General features: G+C 50.5%; 1 protein-coding gene and 1 long non-coding RNA gene across 2 annotated transcripts in view; one reads left to right on the top strand and one right to left on the bottom strand.

Annotated features, from left to right (window-relative positions):
• LOC137898526 (uncharacterized) overlaps positions 1-8,663 on the top strand; it is a 33,984-nt gene extending 25,321 nt beyond the window's left edge. Inside the window, exon 3 of the long non-coding RNA XR_011105605.1 lies at positions 8,420-8,663. This is a non-coding gene — a long non-coding RNA (uncharacterized lncRNA). The remainder of the gene's footprint in view (positions 1-8,419) is intronic.
• Positions 8,664-14,835: 6,172 nt separating this feature from the next.
• On the bottom strand, positions 14,836-18,875 carry LOC137895367 (annexin A2-like). The gene is made up of 13 exons (XM_068740882.1): positions 18,780-18,875; positions 17,874-17,936; positions 17,113-17,206; positions 16,755-16,849; positions 16,557-16,670; positions 16,348-16,438; positions 16,173-16,252; positions 16,013-16,072; positions 15,806-15,899; positions 15,614-15,709; positions 15,435-15,493; positions 15,086-15,208; positions 14,836-15,005 (listed from the first exon to the last, which is right to left on the bottom strand). The coding sequence occupies exons 2-13, from the start codon at positions 17,922-17,924 to the stop codon at positions 14,946-14,948; spliced, it is 1,017 nt and encodes a 338-aa protein (XP_068596983.1). The 5' UTR covers positions 17,925-17,936; positions 18,780-18,875; the 3' UTR covers positions 14,836-14,945.
• Between the last annotated feature and the right edge of the window lie 1,063 nt (positions 18,876-19,938).

Raw genomic sequence — 19,938 nt, 5'->3', positions numbered from 1 at the left:
CAGACAAAAACAAACATGCCCGAATGAAAGCAAGTCTGTCTGTGTTACTATTATTATTATTAATCATAAAACCACCTCCTTATTGCCCCGGAGGAGCAGCTCCTCCTTTTATTGCCCCACAGGGTCATTTCCAGCCCCGTCCCGCGGACTCATCGCTGGAGGAGATAATCCTGTGATAAATCCTCCGTGTCCTTCACAGTTGTCATAGCAGGCCCATAAACAGCATTTATAACAATCTGGGGGGGGGGGGGGGGCTGCTTAGCATGCAGAACAGATGAAGATGGTCTGCTTAGAGCCGCCGCCTCATCCGTGACAGACAGACGGAATCCTGGGAAATTATCCGTTTATTATCAGGGAAACAAAAAAAACACGTCATTGTTCAAATCTATTTCATCACGTAAAGTTCCAAGAACGACTGATTTTATCTGTTATTTATTAAACAGAGAAAAAGTGTTGTGAGCATTTGCGTAGTAATAACACAACAGGGCAGTAATTACACAATAGAGCAGTAATAACACAACAGGGCAGTAATAATACAACAGAGCAGTAATAATACAACAGAGCAGAAATAATACAATAGAGCACTAATAACACAATAGAGCAGTAATAACACATCAAAGCAGTAATAACACAACAGAGCAGCAATAACACATCAGAGCAGCAATAACACATCAGAGCAGTAAGAACACAACAGAGCAGTAAGAACACAACAGAGCACTAATAACACAACAGAGCAGTAATAACACAACAGAGCAGTAATAACACATCAGAGCAGTAATAACACATCAGAGCAGTAAGAACACATCAGAGCAGTAAGAACACATCAGAGCACTAATAACACAACAGAGCACTAATAACACATCAGAGCAGTAAGAACACATCAGAGCAGTAATAACACATCAGAGCAGTAAGAACACATCAGAGCACTAATAACACATCAGAGCAGTAAGAACACAACAGAGCACTAATAACACGTCAGAGCAGTAAGAACACATCAGAGCAGTAATAACACATCAGAGCAGTAAGAACACAACAGAGCAGTAATAACACAACAGAGCAGTAATAACACACCAGAGCAGTAATAACACATCAGAGCAGTAATAACACAACAGAGCACTAATAACACAACAGAGCAGTAATAACACATCAGAGCAGTAATAACACAACAGAGCAGTAATAACACATCAGAGCAGTAATAACACATCAGAGCAGTAATAACACAACAGAGCAGTAATAACACATCAGAGCAGTAATAACCAACATAAACCAGCATCACCTCCAACAGCCACACTGGACCAATCAGGAAACAGAACGAAGCCTCTTTAATTATTGACGTAAACATTCTTTTAAAGCACATTTGTTATTATTGTTGTTTGTGATTCATTCACGAGTCTGACGAGGAAATAAAGTGACTTGGAGGAGTGGAAGCGGCGTCTCCGGAGTACCCGAGGACGTCCCTGTGGGTACCCGAGGACGTCTCCGGAGTACCCGAGGACGTCCCCGTGGGTACCCGAGGACGTCCCCGGAGTACCCGAGGACGTCTCCGGAGTACCCGAGGACGTCTCCGGAGTACCCGAGGACGTCCCTGTGAGTACCCGAGGACGTCTCCGGAGTACCCGAGGATGTCCCTGTGGGTACCCGAGGACGTCTCCGGAGTACCCGCGGACGTCTCCGGAGTACCCGAGGACGTCTTCCTGTAAACGCTCCTGAGGTCAGCGCTGCTGTCGGCTCTGCTAAGAAAACAAAGGACACAAAACCCATTAGGACCCGTCTAAAGGCCCATCAGCGCCGCCACACGCTACATTAAATATCTGCGGAGCGCCATCAATTAACAGGAAGCAGCTTCTCAAGCAGTTTAGCGTCTGAGGCGGTTTACTGGACAGACCGCCTGGCTGGCCTGAGCGGAGGCGCTGGCTCCTCCCACCGGTGGCGATGGCGGCGCTGGCTCCTCCCACCGGTGGCGATGGAGGCGCTGGCTCCTCCCACCGGTGGCGACGGCGATTAGTTTTGGGTCCCAGCAGAGGAGCAGCGAGGAGCCTCGTTGTATCCGTTTCTTCATCGGTTCATTTTGATGAGAACTAAAGGAAGACAGGAAGAGATGAAAGGAGGAGGAGGAGAAGAAGAGAGGTCCTGGGAGACACCCCCTTCACCCTTCTCATCCAATCAGCTTCTGTCCTCGGGCCGCTCCAACCAGGAGGGAAGGAGCCTCGAGCTGCACCTGTTCACACGCGTAAACGCCGCCCTGCACCTGGAGCAGATCCAGGAAGCGGCTCGGGGACGCTCACGAACCAATCGATGCTCAGTGGGCGGAGCTATGCCTCTGAATTAGCTCCTAAATGCTACTAGCTTGTCATGTGAGCTGTATGCTGGGATGGCGACACCTCCGGGAGGCGACCCTAAAGGGGCCGCCTTCTCTTTGGAGCTGACGGTAGCTTACATGCTAATAATCACGATGCTAACAGGCATCGTGTTGACCATGTTGGGCAATCATCAGAGCGTCCAATCAGAGACAAATAAAATCAAACTCAAGAACCTGAATAAATATGTCTGAGTTAATAAGCCATTAATGATCATTAATAACCTCCTATGATCATTAATAACCCCGATCACCTCCTTTGCACCTCCTTCTCCTTCCTGGATCCAGGCGTGGACCGATCCGGCGCTCTCTAATGGAGAATTCAACTGGATTTAATGAACAAATTAGGGACATTTAATGTGTAAAATCAGGTGTTTTGGTTCATTCGGGGGCCACGGAGGGGATGGAGAGAGTCCTGTCAGGGCGGGGGGGGGGGGGGGGGGGCGCTGATAAGGAAGACGGAGACGAAGAAAGGAGCACATTAGAGAGGAAACAGTGAGAGTTCCAACTCCGTTTGTCTCCGAGCTCCAAAACAGGAGCCAGCGTGGCGCCAATTAGCACGGCGCACGCTAACACGCTAACACGCCCCCCCGACCGCCCCCCCGCCGCTGCTGATTAAAGTGCATATTGATGGTATAAATTATCTCCCGCTACAATAGATAGTCGGGCATCTATATGTAAATGTTTAATTAACCCGTGGCTGAATCGCCGCACCGGTCCAGAGCGGAGGTTATTAATCTGATGACGGCGGCCATAACGGCGGGCCAGCGGCGCCGGAACGAGGCGTTTGGACGGCGAGGTGGATTCATCAGAGGCGCCGCCCCGTTTCCTAAAGCGCTGTTTGTTCTCAGTGATGAAGTCAGCGCCACATCGCTCCTTAAGGTGGACTCGAACCCGCCTAATGGTTCCAACGGGATCGGCTGAGTGCGGCTCGGTTCACAGGGGACACGAAACCACCGATGTTCACCAGCGGTTCACCGGATCCGGTTCATCGGGAACCGGTTCATCGGGAACCGGTTCATCAGGAACCGGTTCATCGGAACATCAGACGGATTCAGTTCAAAACGGGAAACTGACGACACAGGAAATAAAATGATGAACGGGACCTGGTCCAGTTTAGACCTCGGGACCTGGTCCAGGCTAGACCTCAGGACCTGGTCCAGTTTAGACCTCGGGACCTGGTCCAGTTTAGACCTCGGGACCTGGTCCAGTTTAGACCTCAGGACCTGGTCCAGTTTAGACCTCGGGACCTGGTCCAGGCTAGAACTCAGGACCTGGTCCAGTTTAGACCTCGGGACCTGGTCCAGGCTAGAACTCAGGACCTGGTCCAGTTTAGACCTCGGGACCTGGTCCAGTTTAGACCTCAGGACCTGGTCCAGTTTAGACCTCGGGACCTGGTCCAGGCTAGAACTCAGGACCTGGTCCAGTTTAGACCTCAGGACCTGGTCCAGTTTAGACCTCGGGACCTGGTCCAGGCTAGAACTCAGGACCTGGTCCAGGTTAGACCTCAGGACCTGGTCCAGGCTAGACCTCAGAACCTGGTCCAGTTTAGACCTCAGGACCTGGTCCAGGCTAGAACTCGGGACCTGGTCCAGGCTAGACCTCAGGACCGGGTCCAAGGATCAGTCCATTAGATCCTGGTGTTGATCTGGATCCAGAATGTCTTTAATGAAGCTGCATGACGAGGTTCATGCGTCTCAGGTGTTCCTCGCTCGACGCCTTCGCCGTCAGGTGACGGAGAGACTCATTATTCCACAGTCAGAGTGGAGGAATCCTCTTTCCTGTTCCTCCTCAGAGACACACGCACACACATGCACACGCACACACACACGCACACACACACACACACACACACAGGAAAGTGACAGCCCGTCTAATCGGGATTAATCAGCTGGCGGCTCCAGTTGAGTGGCGGCGTCACGATCTGAACAGAAACGGCGTTGACCCAAAGACAGAGGTGGATTCCGCCCCGGGGTCGGCGCTCGCTCCGATTCATCTTCCTCAGCATAACATTATTATTCCCGACTCCACCACAGAAGAAGAAGGAGCCTCTTTAGGATTCTGGGGTCAAGAGCAAGCAGCCAGAGAAGAAAGCGAACTAATCAAAAAAAAAAAAGGAAGGAAGGAGGGAGGGAAGGAGGGAAGGAGGCGCTCTCGACAGTTTGTTCCCGCCGAACACGACGAAGAATAAAAGCCGCTCTCCGAGGAAGAGGAGGCGGCCGGGCTGCATTATTCCTTTCATCCCACCTTTGAGTTACAAGAGGAACGTTGAGAGATGAGAGTCGAAATAAAACATTCATCTGAGACTTCCAGGAGCGAAGAGGAGGAGGAGGAGGAGGAGGAGGAAGAGGAGTGTGATGGAACCAACATTTGCAGAAAGTTCCAGCTCCTTAAGCAATTATTAGCGGTGATAGTTCGACACGCTCAAGAGTTGTCAACAACTGGCTTCAAGCAGGAGTACAAAGCAGAAATAAACTCCGCCCGGGGCGGTGCAACCGGAGGGACGCGGCGGGCCGTGAATTAAACATGGGATGCTGCTGCTCCCGCTCGGCATCAGGGCGGAGCCGGGCGCCGCCAAAGACGCGTCCTTATCATCCAACCAGCTGATTCAGGAGCAGGTGTTACCGTGGAGACGGAACGTTCAGGTGATGCTCGAAGTCGCAGATTAGGGAATAATTACAACAGGTCTGTGACCCCCCCCCCCCACGTGTGAAGAACAGTCCCCGCCCCGCCTTTCATGTTGCTCTTACTTTTATGTCATCGTAATTTACAGTTAATGAACTGTCCAATCAGGGAAGCCCGGCCTGGCCCGGCCTGGCCCGGCCTGGCCCGGCCCGGAGCACCTCCATTTTGAAACATGGCGCCCCCCCCCCCCCCCCCCCATCAGGAGGCTGAATGCATGCGGTCACGCTGAGGAGGAGCGCTGGATAAACCCCGTCGGGGCGTCTCTGAAGGACGGGGGTTAATTCAGGCGAAGCCGGCACCGAGCGGAACAATTCAAGATGTCCGCCTCCACAGGAATATTATTAACCGGAAGTCATTGACCCGGGGGGGCGGGGCTCCTCCTCATCACCGCCGAGGCCCGGATTCATCCCAGAGAGGAGTTATCATCCTCCACTCCTCCTAATCCATTACGCTGTGATCAGAATGCGGCCCGTTGATTGATCACACGCGTATTAGATCAGGAAGCAGGCGTGGGTTTAGAGTAATGGAGTCCCGGACCCCCCCCCCCCCCTCCCCCAATGGATGGCGCCCGGCGCTCCATCAGTCCTGACGCCCTGTGGTAATATTTGGATGTTCAGCGGCTCGTTCTCCGTTTCAGGCGCCGCAGGAAGTGACAATAATGAGTTTTATCACCTGGAAGACTCCTTCAAAATAAAAGCACCGATCCAGCTCATCAACTCCTTCAATTTCCTTTCAGAGAGAAAATATCCAAGAAGCAGAATTTTCAGTTTTACGTCCAATTACTTTCAGTTTCCCTCTAAATCTCCTGTTTTTAAGGATTTCACAGAATCAACACATTTTTATTAATAATAATAATAACATTTATTTTTGTAGCAAATGAACACAATATTAAAAAGTAACACAAAAGTAAACATCAAAACAAAACCATTAAATAAATGGTTTAACGTAAATAAACGTAATAGCATGAGGACACAAGACAAATAAATAAATAGATGCGTTTCGACTGTTGGACAGATTCAAACATTAAAGAATAAAATGATTAATTACCTGAAAACTGTTGAACTAAACAAATCCGCCTTCACGCACACGCACACACACACACACACACACACACACACATTTTTATGGCTGAGTCCCATTTAACAGTGTTTAAAAGGGGGTGGAGCTTCCAATCAATAAATGTTTTAGAAGCAAATATTAAAAAAATGCTTAATAAACTTAATATTTAAAATCTGCATCATTTTTAGGTCAAAAATAGAGATGCAAGAAAACACAACAGATGCTTTTTAGTATAATTAAAAATTATTTTAAGATTTAATAAGATAATGAATGAATCTAAACGTCAAGTGTTTCCTCAAACAAACCGTAGAAAATAAACATTTCTCCCTCCAGCGGTTTGTTTTGATCTTTGGAACGCTCCAGTTATCACAAATGTAAGTTGTTAATTTTAACCTGCACTCGGGCTTAAAGGAGACGTCGAGAACGCGGAGATCTTATTTTCCTCTTTGAACCAGTTAAATGAAATAAACGCCGTTCCTTATTCTTCCGTGACTTTTAATCAGAAACGGGATAATTGCGTGGACGTTTAGAATAAGTCCTGCTAATGAAACGTGTGCGAGTCGACGATCGGGTTCCGACGCTGCCATTTCCTGATCATTTCCCAGAAATGACAAATAATATCCTCCTCGGGAGAGAAACGATTAGAAAGCGACGTCTCCCTTCCTGTCGGGAGCTAAACTCATATCTGTGGACCCAGCAGTGAAGAATGAGCCGGTAAAACCTGAAAAACAGCCATCATTTATTCTGTCTTTACGTATTTATCAAGATGAATAATCCCGATGAGGAAGCGGCGGCGGATCCTTCGGCGATCAGCGGCCCATGAGCAAACGGGAAGAAGCGCTGGCCTCGGCACATTTCAAACGGCGACGCTTTAGCACGCCGGCTATTAACTGACGTCCCGTTATTTATTTCCTGTCCTTGTTATTAGCGCCGGACGTGATATTATTCTAATTATATCGGGTCCAATCAGCAGCGGGGCCCGTTCCCATTAGCTTTGTCTTTCACACTGTGATGCTAATTCAACGGGACATCAAACACTTAAATGGAGCTGAGATGCAGAGGTCAGGAGTTTTCTCTTCTTCTGCGCTGTAATTGTGTTTGTCCCCCCGCCGGATGACTAATCGTCCCGCGCCGTCCGTCCCATCACACGAACTACGCTCTAATGTGTTCGTTTGCTCGCTAATGCTAATATGTGTTTTGTTGTGGACGGGTCCCCCGCCGGACGTAGACTCCCTCCACAGAGATTTACACGAGGGGACGGACGGACGAAGAGAAGGAGACAAAAGAGGGGGACAAAAGACCAGACGAGATAATGATGGTGGCAACAGAGGAAACGTATGAGAGAATGAGAGAATGGAGAGAAGAGGAAAGCCGGAAGACAGGATGATATGAGACGTGAGAGATGTCAAACTGAACCAGGGACAGGAAGCAGGAAACAAGATGGTGGCACGATGAAACCGTGAGGCAACAGGGACACGAGGGTAGAAAGGGACAAGAGCGTGAGACAATCGGTACAACATGAGACGATGAGGACAACATGAGACAGGACAATATGAGACGATGAGGACAACATGAGACCATGAGTCTCATGTTGTTTAGAGTTTATTTCCTCCACTTTTTAAGCAATAATAATGATGAACGTTAATGAACAGAATCTGGTACGGGTCTGTAAATCCAGTCTCCTTCACTGATACCGGACTGAGTCCAGGTCTGAGTCCAGGTCTGAGTCCAGGTCTGAGTCCCGGGTCTGAGTCTCCAGGAGGAGGAGGAGGAGGAGTCCTGGTATTTAATTTATCACTTAAAGTGGTGGGCGACCTCTGGGCGCGTGTGTGTCCCCCCCCCTCCTCAGCTGCTCCCTTTAATTGTTGGAGCTGAGAGAGTAAATGAAAATCAACTGGCCTTATAATGAATGGAGGCCATTACTGTGTCAAAACGACACACACACACACACACACACGCACACACACGCACACACACACACACACACGCACACACACACACACGCACACACACACACACACGCACACACACACACACGCACACACACACACACACACGCACACACTCTGAGCAGCGCAGAGGCCGACTGAAGGTTTCTACAAAAGAAAACATTCAGGAAACATCAAAGCACCAAAGCTCTGATGATGTCATCAACTCTCTAGTGATGTCATTTGCTCTGGAAACAAAATCTGTTTCAGTCCAGAGCCGGAGACCCGGCCCGGGAGCCTGATCCGGCCCGGCCCGCTGACGGAACCCGTTGTTGTTGAAACGCTGGATTTACATTATGATGTCATAAAGTCTTCCACTTCTGCTGTAAAGGCTCTGGTGGACCGGTACCAGGACGACCCAGCGGTACCAGGACGACCCAGGACGACCCAGCGGTACCAGGACGACCCAGCGGTACCAGGACGACCCAGCGGTACCAGGACGACCCAAGACGACCCAGCGGTACCAGGACGACCCAGGACGACCCAGCGGTACCAGGACGACCCAGCGGTACCAGGACGACCCAGCGGTACCAGGACGACCCAAGACGACCCAGCGGTACCAGGACGACCCAGGACGGCCCAGGAAGACCCAGCGGTACCAGGACGACCCAGAATGACCCAGCGGTACCAGGACGATCCAGCGGTACCAGGACGACCCAGAATGACCCAGCGGTACCAGGACGATCCAGCGGTACCAGGATGACCCAGCGGCGCCTCGGCCCGCGTGCTAAAGAGTTCATTACAGCCCGTCATCAATCCTTCGTCTTTCCGAGGCGTTACATTCATCAGGAAAATTAAAAAAGTGTCGCGTTGTGATTTGTGTCCCTCCATCAAAAGCACGCCGTCGAGCGGCTCTCATTTGCATATTCTCAGGATGTAATAATAACTCATTGGCGCCGGCTCAGAGTGGAGCAGAGACGAGATCTCTCAGCAGGACCGGCTGGAGATGGACCGGGAGGATCGATCACACCTCCGGGGTCTCAGGTGCGTTTACGCCCCGCCCTCTGTTTGTTGTCTCGCATCGTCTTCCTGTTTACCTGTTTGATTCACGCTGGACCCTGCATTAACCCCCCCCCCCCCCCCCCCGGCCTGGAGGTGGGCTGGGTCTCGTGGTCACCCGGCGGCGGGGGGGGGGGGGGGGGGGGTGTAAATGAGGTTTATTAAGTGGGTGATGTATGAACTGGCGACGGAGGACACGGCTGACTGAGTCCATTCAGGCGAGGCTTTGTTAGTGACGGATGATGCCGTTCGGTCCGCCCGACAACTGATGACACCATCAGAACCTTGAGGAAAATGTTGTTTTTGGTGGGAACTAAAGGGGATTGTTTGAGACGATCAGCGTCGCCCCGGCAACAGCAGTCACATCTCATAACATATTTATTTAAGGGGAAAAAACGCAGCGCATTTTATTTAGTGTAGAAAGGGTTTAGCGCTAACGTTAGCTGCTTTAGCTCATGGCTTGTTAAGTGTGACGCCCCTCCTGTGTTTTCATTGGCTAACCAATCAGGAAGTATCATCACACAGATTACTTCCGTTTATACATCACAGAAATAATAATTAGAAAATATATAATATCAATAATTGTCATAAATTATTATTATATATGTTTACTTGGCGTGTATAAAGTTAAACGAATGCTGATGCTAGCTGTGGCTGAATGCTAACATTAACTGATGAGTCATCATTGATGGACTTCCTGTTGCCCCAACAGATCACACTCCGGTGGCGGCCATGTTTCCGGGACGCCCTCTGGTGTAGCGCTGCCCTCTACAGGCCGGTTCTGTTCAGCGGTGAGTGTGACCAGAACCGCTACGGTGCTATACTGGCAGAAACCACTGGGGGGCAGTGTAACCCGAACCCCTCCATCCGTATGACGCTGCGTTTAATAGCGTGACTGACCAGCGCTCGACTCTTCGCTGCCCCCTGGTGGCGTAGAGGGAGCGTGCCGCCGTTGACGGATGCGACGAAGGAGGCGGGACGAGCCGTCAGGTGTGTGATCTGATTGGATGATTAGCCACAATCTGACGGCCTCATTGGTTTCCGTCGTTAGCCGAATCCCTGCTGCGCTGCTCGCTGCGCCGGGTTTGATTTTACGTCCCGTCTGGGGAAGCTAATCATCCCCCGCACGACGAACAACATCAGACGGGGAAGGAGCGCCGCGACTCCGGCGCTGCCCCTGCCGTTTGTTTTGAAGTGCCGAACGGTCGCCGGCGGCGGCGGCGGCGGCGGCGGCGGCGGCGCTCAAATCCTCCGTTTCATTTTAATGATGCTCTTCCTCCAGCTTAAGTAGAATCTTCCAGCGCGAGCGCCTTTGAAATCCGATGTGAGTATATATTTAATTTAGCCGCAGGCGCGGCGGCGTGACGCGGCCTCGGAACGCCGCTGCTCCTTCATTATCTGCGGAGTGAAATAAAAGTTAGTTTAAAACGGCTCCTCCGCGAGTTTCCTGAACGACTTACCTGAAAGTTGTCGGATTGTCGGCGCCGCATCCGGGAACGGCGCTTCCTTCGCTCGACTTCCCGTCTGGAATGTAAATAAGTCGGTGTGAAATAAATAATGTGCAAAGTTTGTCTGGCAGGAGGTTTGGATTCGGGCCGCGGGAGCGCCGAGCTCCCAAATAGGTTCAAAGGCGCCACAAAGCGCGCACGTGTTCGGCTGTTTGCCGCCGCCGCCGCGTCATCCTCGTATGTTAATGGCGGGAAACGCACGCTTTACAAAGGCTTCCCGGCAGCGCCGGATCCCGTTTCGGCACCGGGGTGAGAAGAGATGAAATATTTATGCTAATTGTTGCAAAACGTCCCACAAAAGGAGACGAGTGTCATGTGACGAGGAGCTGTCAGGAGGCGCTGTCACAAGGGGAGCGCAAATCAAAGGCTGCGCTCCGGTCCCGGACGGGAACGCAGGAGGTCGGAGCACCAGGAGCCGTCGGGGCGGATTAGCACACTCGGGCGTCACGGCGCCGACGTAGCCCTGCAGGCTAACGCTGCTCCTACCTGACTCCTCCTGACATCATCAAGAAGGCAAAGCGCGACACGGGAGTCACAAGGCGGCCCTGATCCTCCCCGAGAACAGGAGGAGATCAGGAGGAGGCCATGAATAAAAATGTTCATTAGCATTCCGCTCCGGAGCAGGAGCAGGAGCACAGAGGAGGAGCACAAAGGAGGAGCACAAAGGAGGAGCACAGAGCAGGAGCACAGAGGAGGAGCACAGAAGAGGAGGCGGAAGTTGGCTTTCTGCTCGCTGCTTCTTCTTCGTGTGTTCAATGATGGCGTTGGTGGTTTCCGGGACGCGGCGCTGGAGGAGGAGCCAGGGAGGCCAGCGTCGCTCCGCTTTGGGCCGGCGCCGCGGCTCCTTCCTGGGGCGTTGCTTTGATCAAAGGCCCGGTGGAGAGACCTCCTCGGGGGGGGGGGGGGGGGCAGAGGAGGCGCTTGATCTCTGCGCTTAATTGGCGGCCTGCTTCTTAATAGTTTTCCTCTGGGGGGGCGGGGGGGGGGGCGGCCCAGTGGGCTCGTCAGAACTCACGACTGGAAGCTCGGATCGGAGCTGAGAGCTGCTAAACGCTTGGATGTGAGCGTCCGTGCATTATGCGTGAACGACTCGTCGTCTTTCATCCCTCCGTTCATCCGACATCAGGTGAGGCAGGCCGACCGCCTTCCCGCGTCCCGCCGCTCTGTGGCTCTGCTGATTGGTCGAATGAGATGACATCACAAGTTCTCCAGAAGACGACGATGAAAAGCGCGCCGCCCCGGCCCACGTTCCTCATCGCTATTAAAACGAGTCCTGAGGCGGGACGGGGCAGACGGGACAGGGTATCCCGGGGCAACAGCATGGGAGAGGGGTTCCAGTCCCCCCCCCCCCCCCATCCATCCCTCGGTGGTTGTCCAGAGGGCGTCGCCAGGCTCGGGTTCACGGTCCCGAGATGATAAATACAACAATAAAAACACAAACATGGAAGTGTGTGTGTGTCTGCGTGTGTGTGTGTGTGCGTGCGTGTGCGTGCGTGTGTGTGTGTGTGATGTCATTCCCAGGTTTTCTTTCAGTGATTCAAATCAAACTTTATTGATAGCTCTAGCTTTGAGTGAAGAAACAAGAAGGAGAAAAGCGAATAATTAAATAATGGATGAAACAAATGTGACAATTTCACAGCAATAAAAAAAATAAAGAGAACAAATAGCAGCAGTAAAATGTTACGATAAATTCACATTGGAAAGTTAAACCCTTAAACCAGATTGAATTAAAGGTTTTAGATTTTAAAATGTCGATGTTTGGCCTCTCGTGACTTTAACTGCTCACAAATGTTAATTTAAAAAAAAAGTGAAATGAAAACAAGCTTTAAATTATAATTAAAAAGCGGCTCGTTGGCGACGCCCTCTTCCTGACCTCACTAAAATGTTGATGGTCGGTTGTGTTAATCGGGTTTTTGTTCTTTTCCTTTCACAATAAAAGACTTCGGGTTCAACACGACAACCATAAACCTGTTTGGACTTTTTATTTCTTTCATTTGGTTTCAAAGTGAGCGAACGAGTTCAGCAGGAAGTTCATTCCCCGTCTAATAAAATCAGCTTCTATTAAATCCAGCAGATGGATCAATCTGTTATCGTATTAGAAGACCCTCCTCTTCCTCCTTCCTTCACCTTCACAGGTGTCCATATTTGGTCGGAACATGAGGATGAGGATGAGGATGAGAGCCGAGCGGTGAACGAGTGGCGGCTGTAATTATCCTGTCAGACATTCGGTTCATGTTGGAGTGGTCGTCGTGGAGATTTCTGCTCGCCGCCCGTCGACCAGCGAGGCGGAGGGGGAGGCGGTTTGGACGGGAAGGCCGCTGGCGGGATTATGGGAGTGTGACAATCGAGGATTAGCTCTGCTTTAAACAAATAACACTTGTGAGGGTCAGATCAACACTTACTGTGGAGAGGAGGAGGAGGCGTCTTCATCGAGGCAGAACACAATGAGAAGATGAGAATACAAGAGGAAGATGAGAATACAAGAGGAAGATGAGAACACAAGAGTAAGATGATAATACAAGAGGAAGATGAGAACACAACAGGAAGATGATAATACAAGAGGAAGATGAGAACACAAGAGTAAGATGATAATACAAGAGGAAGATGAGAACACAACAGGAAGATGATAATACAAGAGGAAGATGAGAACACAACAGGAAGATGATAATACAAGAGGAAGATGAGAATACAAGAGGAAGATGAGAACACAACAGGAAGATGATAATACAAGAGGAAGATGAGAATACAAGAGGAAGATGAGAACACAACAGGAAGATGATAATACAAGAGGAAGATGAGAATACAAGAGGAAGATGAGAACACAACAGGAAGATGAGAATGTAATAATAATTTTGACGATTTACATTTTTCTCTTCCAAGTGTTTTTGAATATTGTTCTGTGTTTGCATTTTGAAATGTAATTTTCAGTGTTCATGTTTTCAGATACAAAAATCTTTTAATCACCGGTATGTTGATTTCGCTTTCAAACGGTTAAAAATATTATTTTTAAGGCAGAGCAGATTAATCTGCATCGCCTCATCAACAGATTTGAACTGTGAGAAATTCGTTTTTTCGGATTGAGTGAAACTAAAACCTGGAATTTGTTTTGTTCTGAATTTTCCGCTCATTTCCTTCATTCGTTTTCAGTTTGTGTCTCTTCTCGCTGTTAAACACCGATCAGAGCTGTTTCTGCTGCAGAAATGCAAATGAGAAACTCTTGCTGGAGGTAAAATTAGCATCTTTAATTAGAAAATTAGCAGCAAACAAACAAAACACAGCAACCATTAAAAGAAAAACAACCCGGAGCAGCAGCAGGAATCTTCTCGTCTCCGTGACTTTACACAAATATGTGTCTCTGTGGGTCAGCTGGGGACTCATCAATAACCAATATCTTCTCATCCGATTCTGACTTTGGTCCGACCGAACCTCATTTGGTTTAATTTTATTTTTTTATCTATCAGAATCTTTTGAACAGAATTTAATTATCTCCGTTGTGAGTTTTATTCTTGATTTATCGTCTTAAATCTGCAGAAAAACGTTGCAGCATTAAAAGTGTTGTTTTTAACGTCCTGAATGGTTAAAGTGTGAGTCTCTGCTGCCCTCTGCTGGTCAGCGATAAGAACTGCAGCGGGAAGCAGAACCAATCAGAACCATCGAATAAATCATGTCATACTGCTGCGTCCTGGTTCTGGGTCATACTGGTGCGTCCTGGTTCTGGATCACACTGGTGGGTTCTGGTTCTGGATCATACTGGTGGGTTCTGGTTCTGGATCATACTGGTGCGTCCTGGTTCTGGATCATACTGGTGGGTTCTGGTTCTGGATCATACTGGTGGGTTCTGGTTCTGGGTCATACTGGTGGGTTCTGGTTCTGGATCATCCTGGTGCGTTCTGGTTCTGGATCATACTGGTGCATCCTGGTTCTGAGTCATACTGGTGCATCCTGGTTCTGGGTCTTACTGGCGTGTTCTGGGTCTGGGTCTTACTGGTGCATCCTGGTTCTGGGTCTTACTGGTGCATCCTGGTTCTGGGTCTTAATCTGGTTCTGGGTCTTACTCTGGTTTGTTCTGGTTCTGGGTCTTACTGGTGTGTACTGGTTTTGGGTCTTACTCTGGTTTGTTCTGGTTCTGGGTCTTACTGGTGGGTCCTGGTTCTGGGTCTTAATCTGGTTTGTTCTGGTTCTGGGTTTTACTCTGGTGGGTTCTGGTTCTGAGTCACACTGAGAAACATCAGACGGGTGTAACGTTTTTATTTGACTCATACAGACGATGCCGTAAAAAACACGACAGAAGATCTGCAGTCAGCTGATCTCTGAAACCCAAATGGCCTTGTGGGAAACGGAGTCCGGTCCTCAGTCGTCTCCCCCACACAGACTGAGCAGCGCCTTCTGGTAGTCTCCTTTGGTGTGGTCCTACAACACAACCAGCTTTAGAGCGTCTTTAGAGCGTTGGTGAACTCATCGCGGTGCGTTCAGGGCCTTCGGGCACTCACAGCGATGGCCTGGTACAGAGATCTCTTGTGCTGCCTCTTGAACTCCGTCCTGATCTTCATCAGGTCGACCTCGCAGCGAGAAACCATGATCCTGGTCACCACCTTCTCCTTCGCTCCTTTACTCTGCAGAGGGCGGGGCCAGAGGGGGGGGCGGGGCCACCAAGGGGGCGGGGACGGGAGGAACAAACATCGTGAACATTTCCATTCTCTACCTTTAGATTCTACGTTTTAATCAATCCTGATCGTTCAGTTATTGATCAGCAGGTATTTATCAGACCCCCCCTGGTGAGGAACTTGAGTAGAAGTACTTAGTTACTTCACATTAGTGGCGAGAACGAGAGGAACGAACCTTCATGGCGTCGTTGAGTCTGTTGGCGAAATACAGCTGCTTGTTCTCAAAGCATTCCACTGTGAAGAAGAGGAGGAAAGCGATGAAGGAGTCCCCCGTCCTCACCTGTCCTCACCTGTCCTTGCCTGTCCTGGTGTCCAGTACGACAGGAAATCAAACTGGAAGAGTAATCGGATTACCCAGCGTGAGGAAGGACTTCTCCAGGTCGCCCTTCACCTCCTTCCGGATGCTCTCCTTCATGTCGTACGGGCTGTAGCTCTTATAGCGCTCAAACACTGACGGCACAGGAAGCATCACCGATCAGACTTATTGATTGGCCAGTTAACCCTTTAAGCGTTCCTCGTCTAATGATAACTGAGGTGCAGTTTCACCTCTCTTCAGGTGGGGGGCGCTCCTGCTAGACATGATGGAGATCCAGGTCACCACGTCCGTTCCCTTCCTCTTCACCCCGGCTTCGTACAAAGACTGAGACGATCACACGGAACAGAGGGTTTATTGATCGGTGGATTGATTCCTGTCTCTCTGAAGGACAGATTTTTTTTTGCCGCTTTTTGAAGTCCTCGTGTGGTTGGACTCACTCGGGCGTCTTCGTCGATCTTCTCGTAGTCGATCACGTTAGAGGGCTCGTCTCTCTTTGTCTGGAGAGCGAGACATCGTCATGTCAGGATTACAAATGTACAGAAACACGGCGCGAGTTAGCAGCTAGCAGCTAGCAGTAGCATCTGCTAGGGAGGCTACCTCAACCAGCGCTAGCAGCAGCTTGGCGACGTTTCCTGATGTGTCTCCTGCTATGTCTTTCTCCAGGTCCTTCCTAAACACTGCAGACACAGCAGGGGGTTAGCCACGCGAGCGTGTCGCTAGAGCTAACCCAAGACAAGCAGCAAACATGCTAAAGGATGACGTAGGAACTCACTGTCTCTGTAAACCTTCTTGATCTCCATCATTTCTTCGTCGGTTCTTGAACAGATGATCTCAATGAGGGGCTCCTCATCTGTCCCCAGTCCCTGGAAACAACAGCAGGTCCAATTAGACTCATCGCATCGGGCCTTCTGATTGGTCAAAGGTCCGTCACCTCCCACAGACCTGAGCTAATACGCTAATCGTCCTGTCCGAGATGCTCACCTTCATGGAGGCTTTCAGCTCAGAGGCGTCGTACTGAGCCGGACTCTTCATCAGACCCAGCATGAGAGCCTCCATAGAGCCGGACAGCGCCCCCTTAAGGGCGGAGACCAGATCCTAAAGGGACACGAGAATCAAAGCTGAAACTTGCTCCACAGAAACAGACTTGGGGGGCGTCTTGGAAGCTGTTTGCTGGAGAACCTTCTTGGCCAGTCGTTCGTAGTGAAAGTCGATCTCCCGCCGCTGCTCGGAGCTGCGCCGGGTCAGGATGTCGATGATGGTCTGTTCGTCCACGCCTACGGGAAGACATGCAAGCGCTGTTTCTACTGCGCCAGGTACGAATTCAGTCCTGGAGAGTAAACCGAGCATCGACAGCCACCCCGGCCTTTTAAGGAAATCAAGGGAATGATGTAACTCTGCCGGTTGCTATGGTGACGTCGCTGTTGTGAGAAGTCCAGCAGGCCTGCGCCGGTCTGTGTTCTGTCCACTTTTAAAGAAGCAGCTCCTCCTTTCACGTCTAGAAACCAGAACCGCCAGGCTCCGTGTTCGGACCCCTCACCTTTGGTTTTGATGGCCGTCTCGATCCTGGCAGCATCTTTGACCGGGTCGAAGTCGCTCACCGGCACCACGGTGGGGAATATAGGCTCTGGTTCCTACAGAGGACAGACAGGGACATGTGACCTCACAAATGTATGGTGGCCTCTGTGGGACAAAAACATAAAGCCAAAATCGTTCCTTTGATTTGATGAATTTGGTCCTTTAATACGTTTTGATTGTTTTACATTAAGTATTTTTACGGATACCGCGTCCCAGTGACATCACCGACAATCGATTGGGTGATCGGATGCAGTCGATTCCTAGTCGGATCGGCTGCTGACCGTCAGAACCGGATCTATTTCTTGGTGTGACGGTCGTTTGAAGCACGCCATGGCGACGCAATGGCGTCGACCAATCGGAAACAGTTCGCTGTAAAGGCATTGGCAGGAATCCCACCTGCGGGAGTCGCCGATCGATCAGTGCGATACGATTACGCGTGATGTAATCAATGAACCAGCAGGACCAGCGCTGATCCACTGGAGGGAGACTGGGAGTTCTGGAGAATGGATGATTGATCGGTGAACCTCTGGAAGTCCTCCGGTTATCAGACGGGTGGGGTGGAGGGGGGGGGCGAGCCACACCTTTACCTGCTTTATGACTACAGTAAATTTCATCACGGCTTCAGGCGCACAACCTCCCGCCCACAGGAGGGCGTCGCCCACGTGCGTCGGACTCACGCCGAGGACGCTAGAGGCACACGGTGGTTTCCTGTGTGGGACTCACCCCCCCGTATGCCAGCGTCAGTTTGCTCAGGAACTCGGACACCAGCGCCATGTCGGGTTCGACCTGCAGCGAATCAGGACAGAGAGATGTGAGCACGTGACGTTTCCTCGTTCATGGTGGCTGCAATGGCTCGTCTTCTTCACTCGTTCATAAATGTTCATAAAGAAAATGACGTTTCAGATCTGCAGAAGAGAAAAGTCTTGAATGGGTGGAGCTGCAGAATCCCGCGGGCAGTAAACGCACCAGACTGAGAGGTGGGCTGGATTTATTGAGTCTCCAGATAAGGACTCGTAAATCTAACGGTTGTGAGGAACAATGGAACCGCCCGGAGAACCCGGAGAACCCAAACCAGCAAAGAACCGAAACATCTGGAAGTCATTCTCAGAACACAAACAGGAAGTGGAGTGTCAGCCCTTCATCACCTAGCAACACAAACAGTCCAGAGTTCTGGTCTATAATCAGGGTGGGTTTCAGATTAAAAGCCTAACATCAGGCTTTTATTCTGAAGGATGAATGCTACTCCCACGACAAATTTAGATTTAATTCAAAAACAGCTGGAAGAAAAGTCCTCATCCTGCAGATTTCAAAGTAAGAGCTGGTTCTGATCCTGCCTTTCATAAATGGATCTGTTTGCAGCGATTGTTTTCTGGGACGTCCAGCAGGGCAGGGGACGCCTTCATCGCTTTCCTCCTCTTCCTCACAGCGGAATGCGTCCGCAGCTTCGGGATCAGGACTGCAGCGCTCCGTCTGCTCCCTGTGGTCCCCCCCGACGGAGGGGGGGGGGGGGGCACAGGGAGCGACTAGTAGCACACGTAACCGAGTTAAGGTCCAAACACCAGAACCCTCTGATGGGACGTCCCGCGGTCCTTCATGAGAGACAACATCAGGAGGTTTAAGGTTTCTTACCTTCAGACGGGCAGCAGCGCCGTTATGATCCAGACCCGGATAGGGTGTGGTGTTTAAATACCAGCGCACACACACACGCACACACGCACACACACGCCACACACAGTGACTCAGAGGAGGAGATTTTCACACTGGACATAAATTCCTCACAGATTGCCCCGCCTCCTTTCTGCTTTATTACGAGGTCAGAGGAATACTGGCGTCTGATTGGTTGGCAGTTTATAACATAAGGGGAGTGAATCAGAGCTGATAAACCTGAACCAGAGGGTCGAGGGTCGCCTGAAGGGCGTCTGCAACCTTTGTCCTTTTAGTCGACTGGACGAGTTGGAGGGCGGCGGCGGCGGATGATTCGCGCAATCCTGTTCAGATAATAAACAGGAAAAATAAATAATAAACAGGAAAGCAGAAAATGTTGAGAACAAATAAATAGAGGCAGGACTAAACTAGATGGTTCCGTTAGGGGGGGCCACCGGATCGATCCGTTAGGGGGAACCACTCCAGCAGAGAGCAGGAGTTTCCTCCAATCAGAAACCCGAGGCCCCGGCGGACGCTCCTCTCCGATTGGCTGATTCTACCTCTCAGATGTGGCATCCTGAACATGAACCATCAGATTCAGGAAGTCTCCGAGAGGAACCGAGGCTTTAACGCCTTTATCCTGGAAACCCGGTGTTACAGCTCGTAGCGCGCACACACGTGCACACACGCGCGCACACACACACGCACACTGAGCGTATTGTGTATCTCAGGTATTGATCCTTGCTGAGGGGGCGGGGTTTCTGCGATGATGCAATCCAGAGGAATGTGGCTGGACTCTCGGGGAGCAGCCGAACCGTCAGTGTGTTCAACTGAAATGTACGCTCGGCCCCGTTACCGTGGTAACACAATCTGAAGTAACTCGTCAGAGACATGTCAAGAGACTCTATTTTCCTGGCTCCAACATAGAATGTCTCAGAGCCCGTGGGGCTTAAACCTTTAGGCTGTCTGCTGGGTTCAGATCCCCCCTAATGGTTTTCTTCTGTTGTTGCCGTTTTCTTCTCCACAGGAGGGCGCTGTGAGCAGATTGAACCTCAGACAGACTTCCCCACAGTAACCCAGAACCTGTAGTTCATCCAGACGAGCCGGATCAAAGGGTAATAGATTTTTTTCAAAAACTGATTTA

The sequence above is a fragment of the Brachionichthys hirsutus genome, chromosome 1 (genome assembly GCF_040956055.1).
Source record: "Brachionichthys hirsutus isolate HB-005 chromosome 1, CSIRO-AGI_Bhir_v1, whole genome shotgun sequence".
Lineage (NCBI taxonomy): Eukaryota > Metazoa > Chordata > Actinopteri > Lophiiformes > Brachionichthyidae > Brachionichthys > Brachionichthys hirsutus.
The sequence above is the reverse complement of the archived record's forward strand: the minus strand, read 5'-3'. Positions and strand labels throughout refer to the sequence as shown.

Excerpts from the sequence above, each read along its gene's own strand:
- LOC137895367 (XM_068740882.1), bottom strand. The coding sequence starts at position 17,924 with ATGGCGCTGGTGTCCGAGTTCCTGAGCAAACTGACGCTGGCATACGGG. Across the intron at positions 16,850-17,112 it reads GACGGCCATCAAAACCAAAG|GCGTGGACGAACAGACCATC; the intron begins GTGAGGGGTCCG and ends GTCTTCCCGTAG. Across the intron at positions 16,073-16,172 it reads TGCTGCTAGCGCTGGTTGAG|ACAAAGAGAGACGAGCCCTC; the intron begins GTAGCCTCCCTA and ends CTCGCTCTCCAG.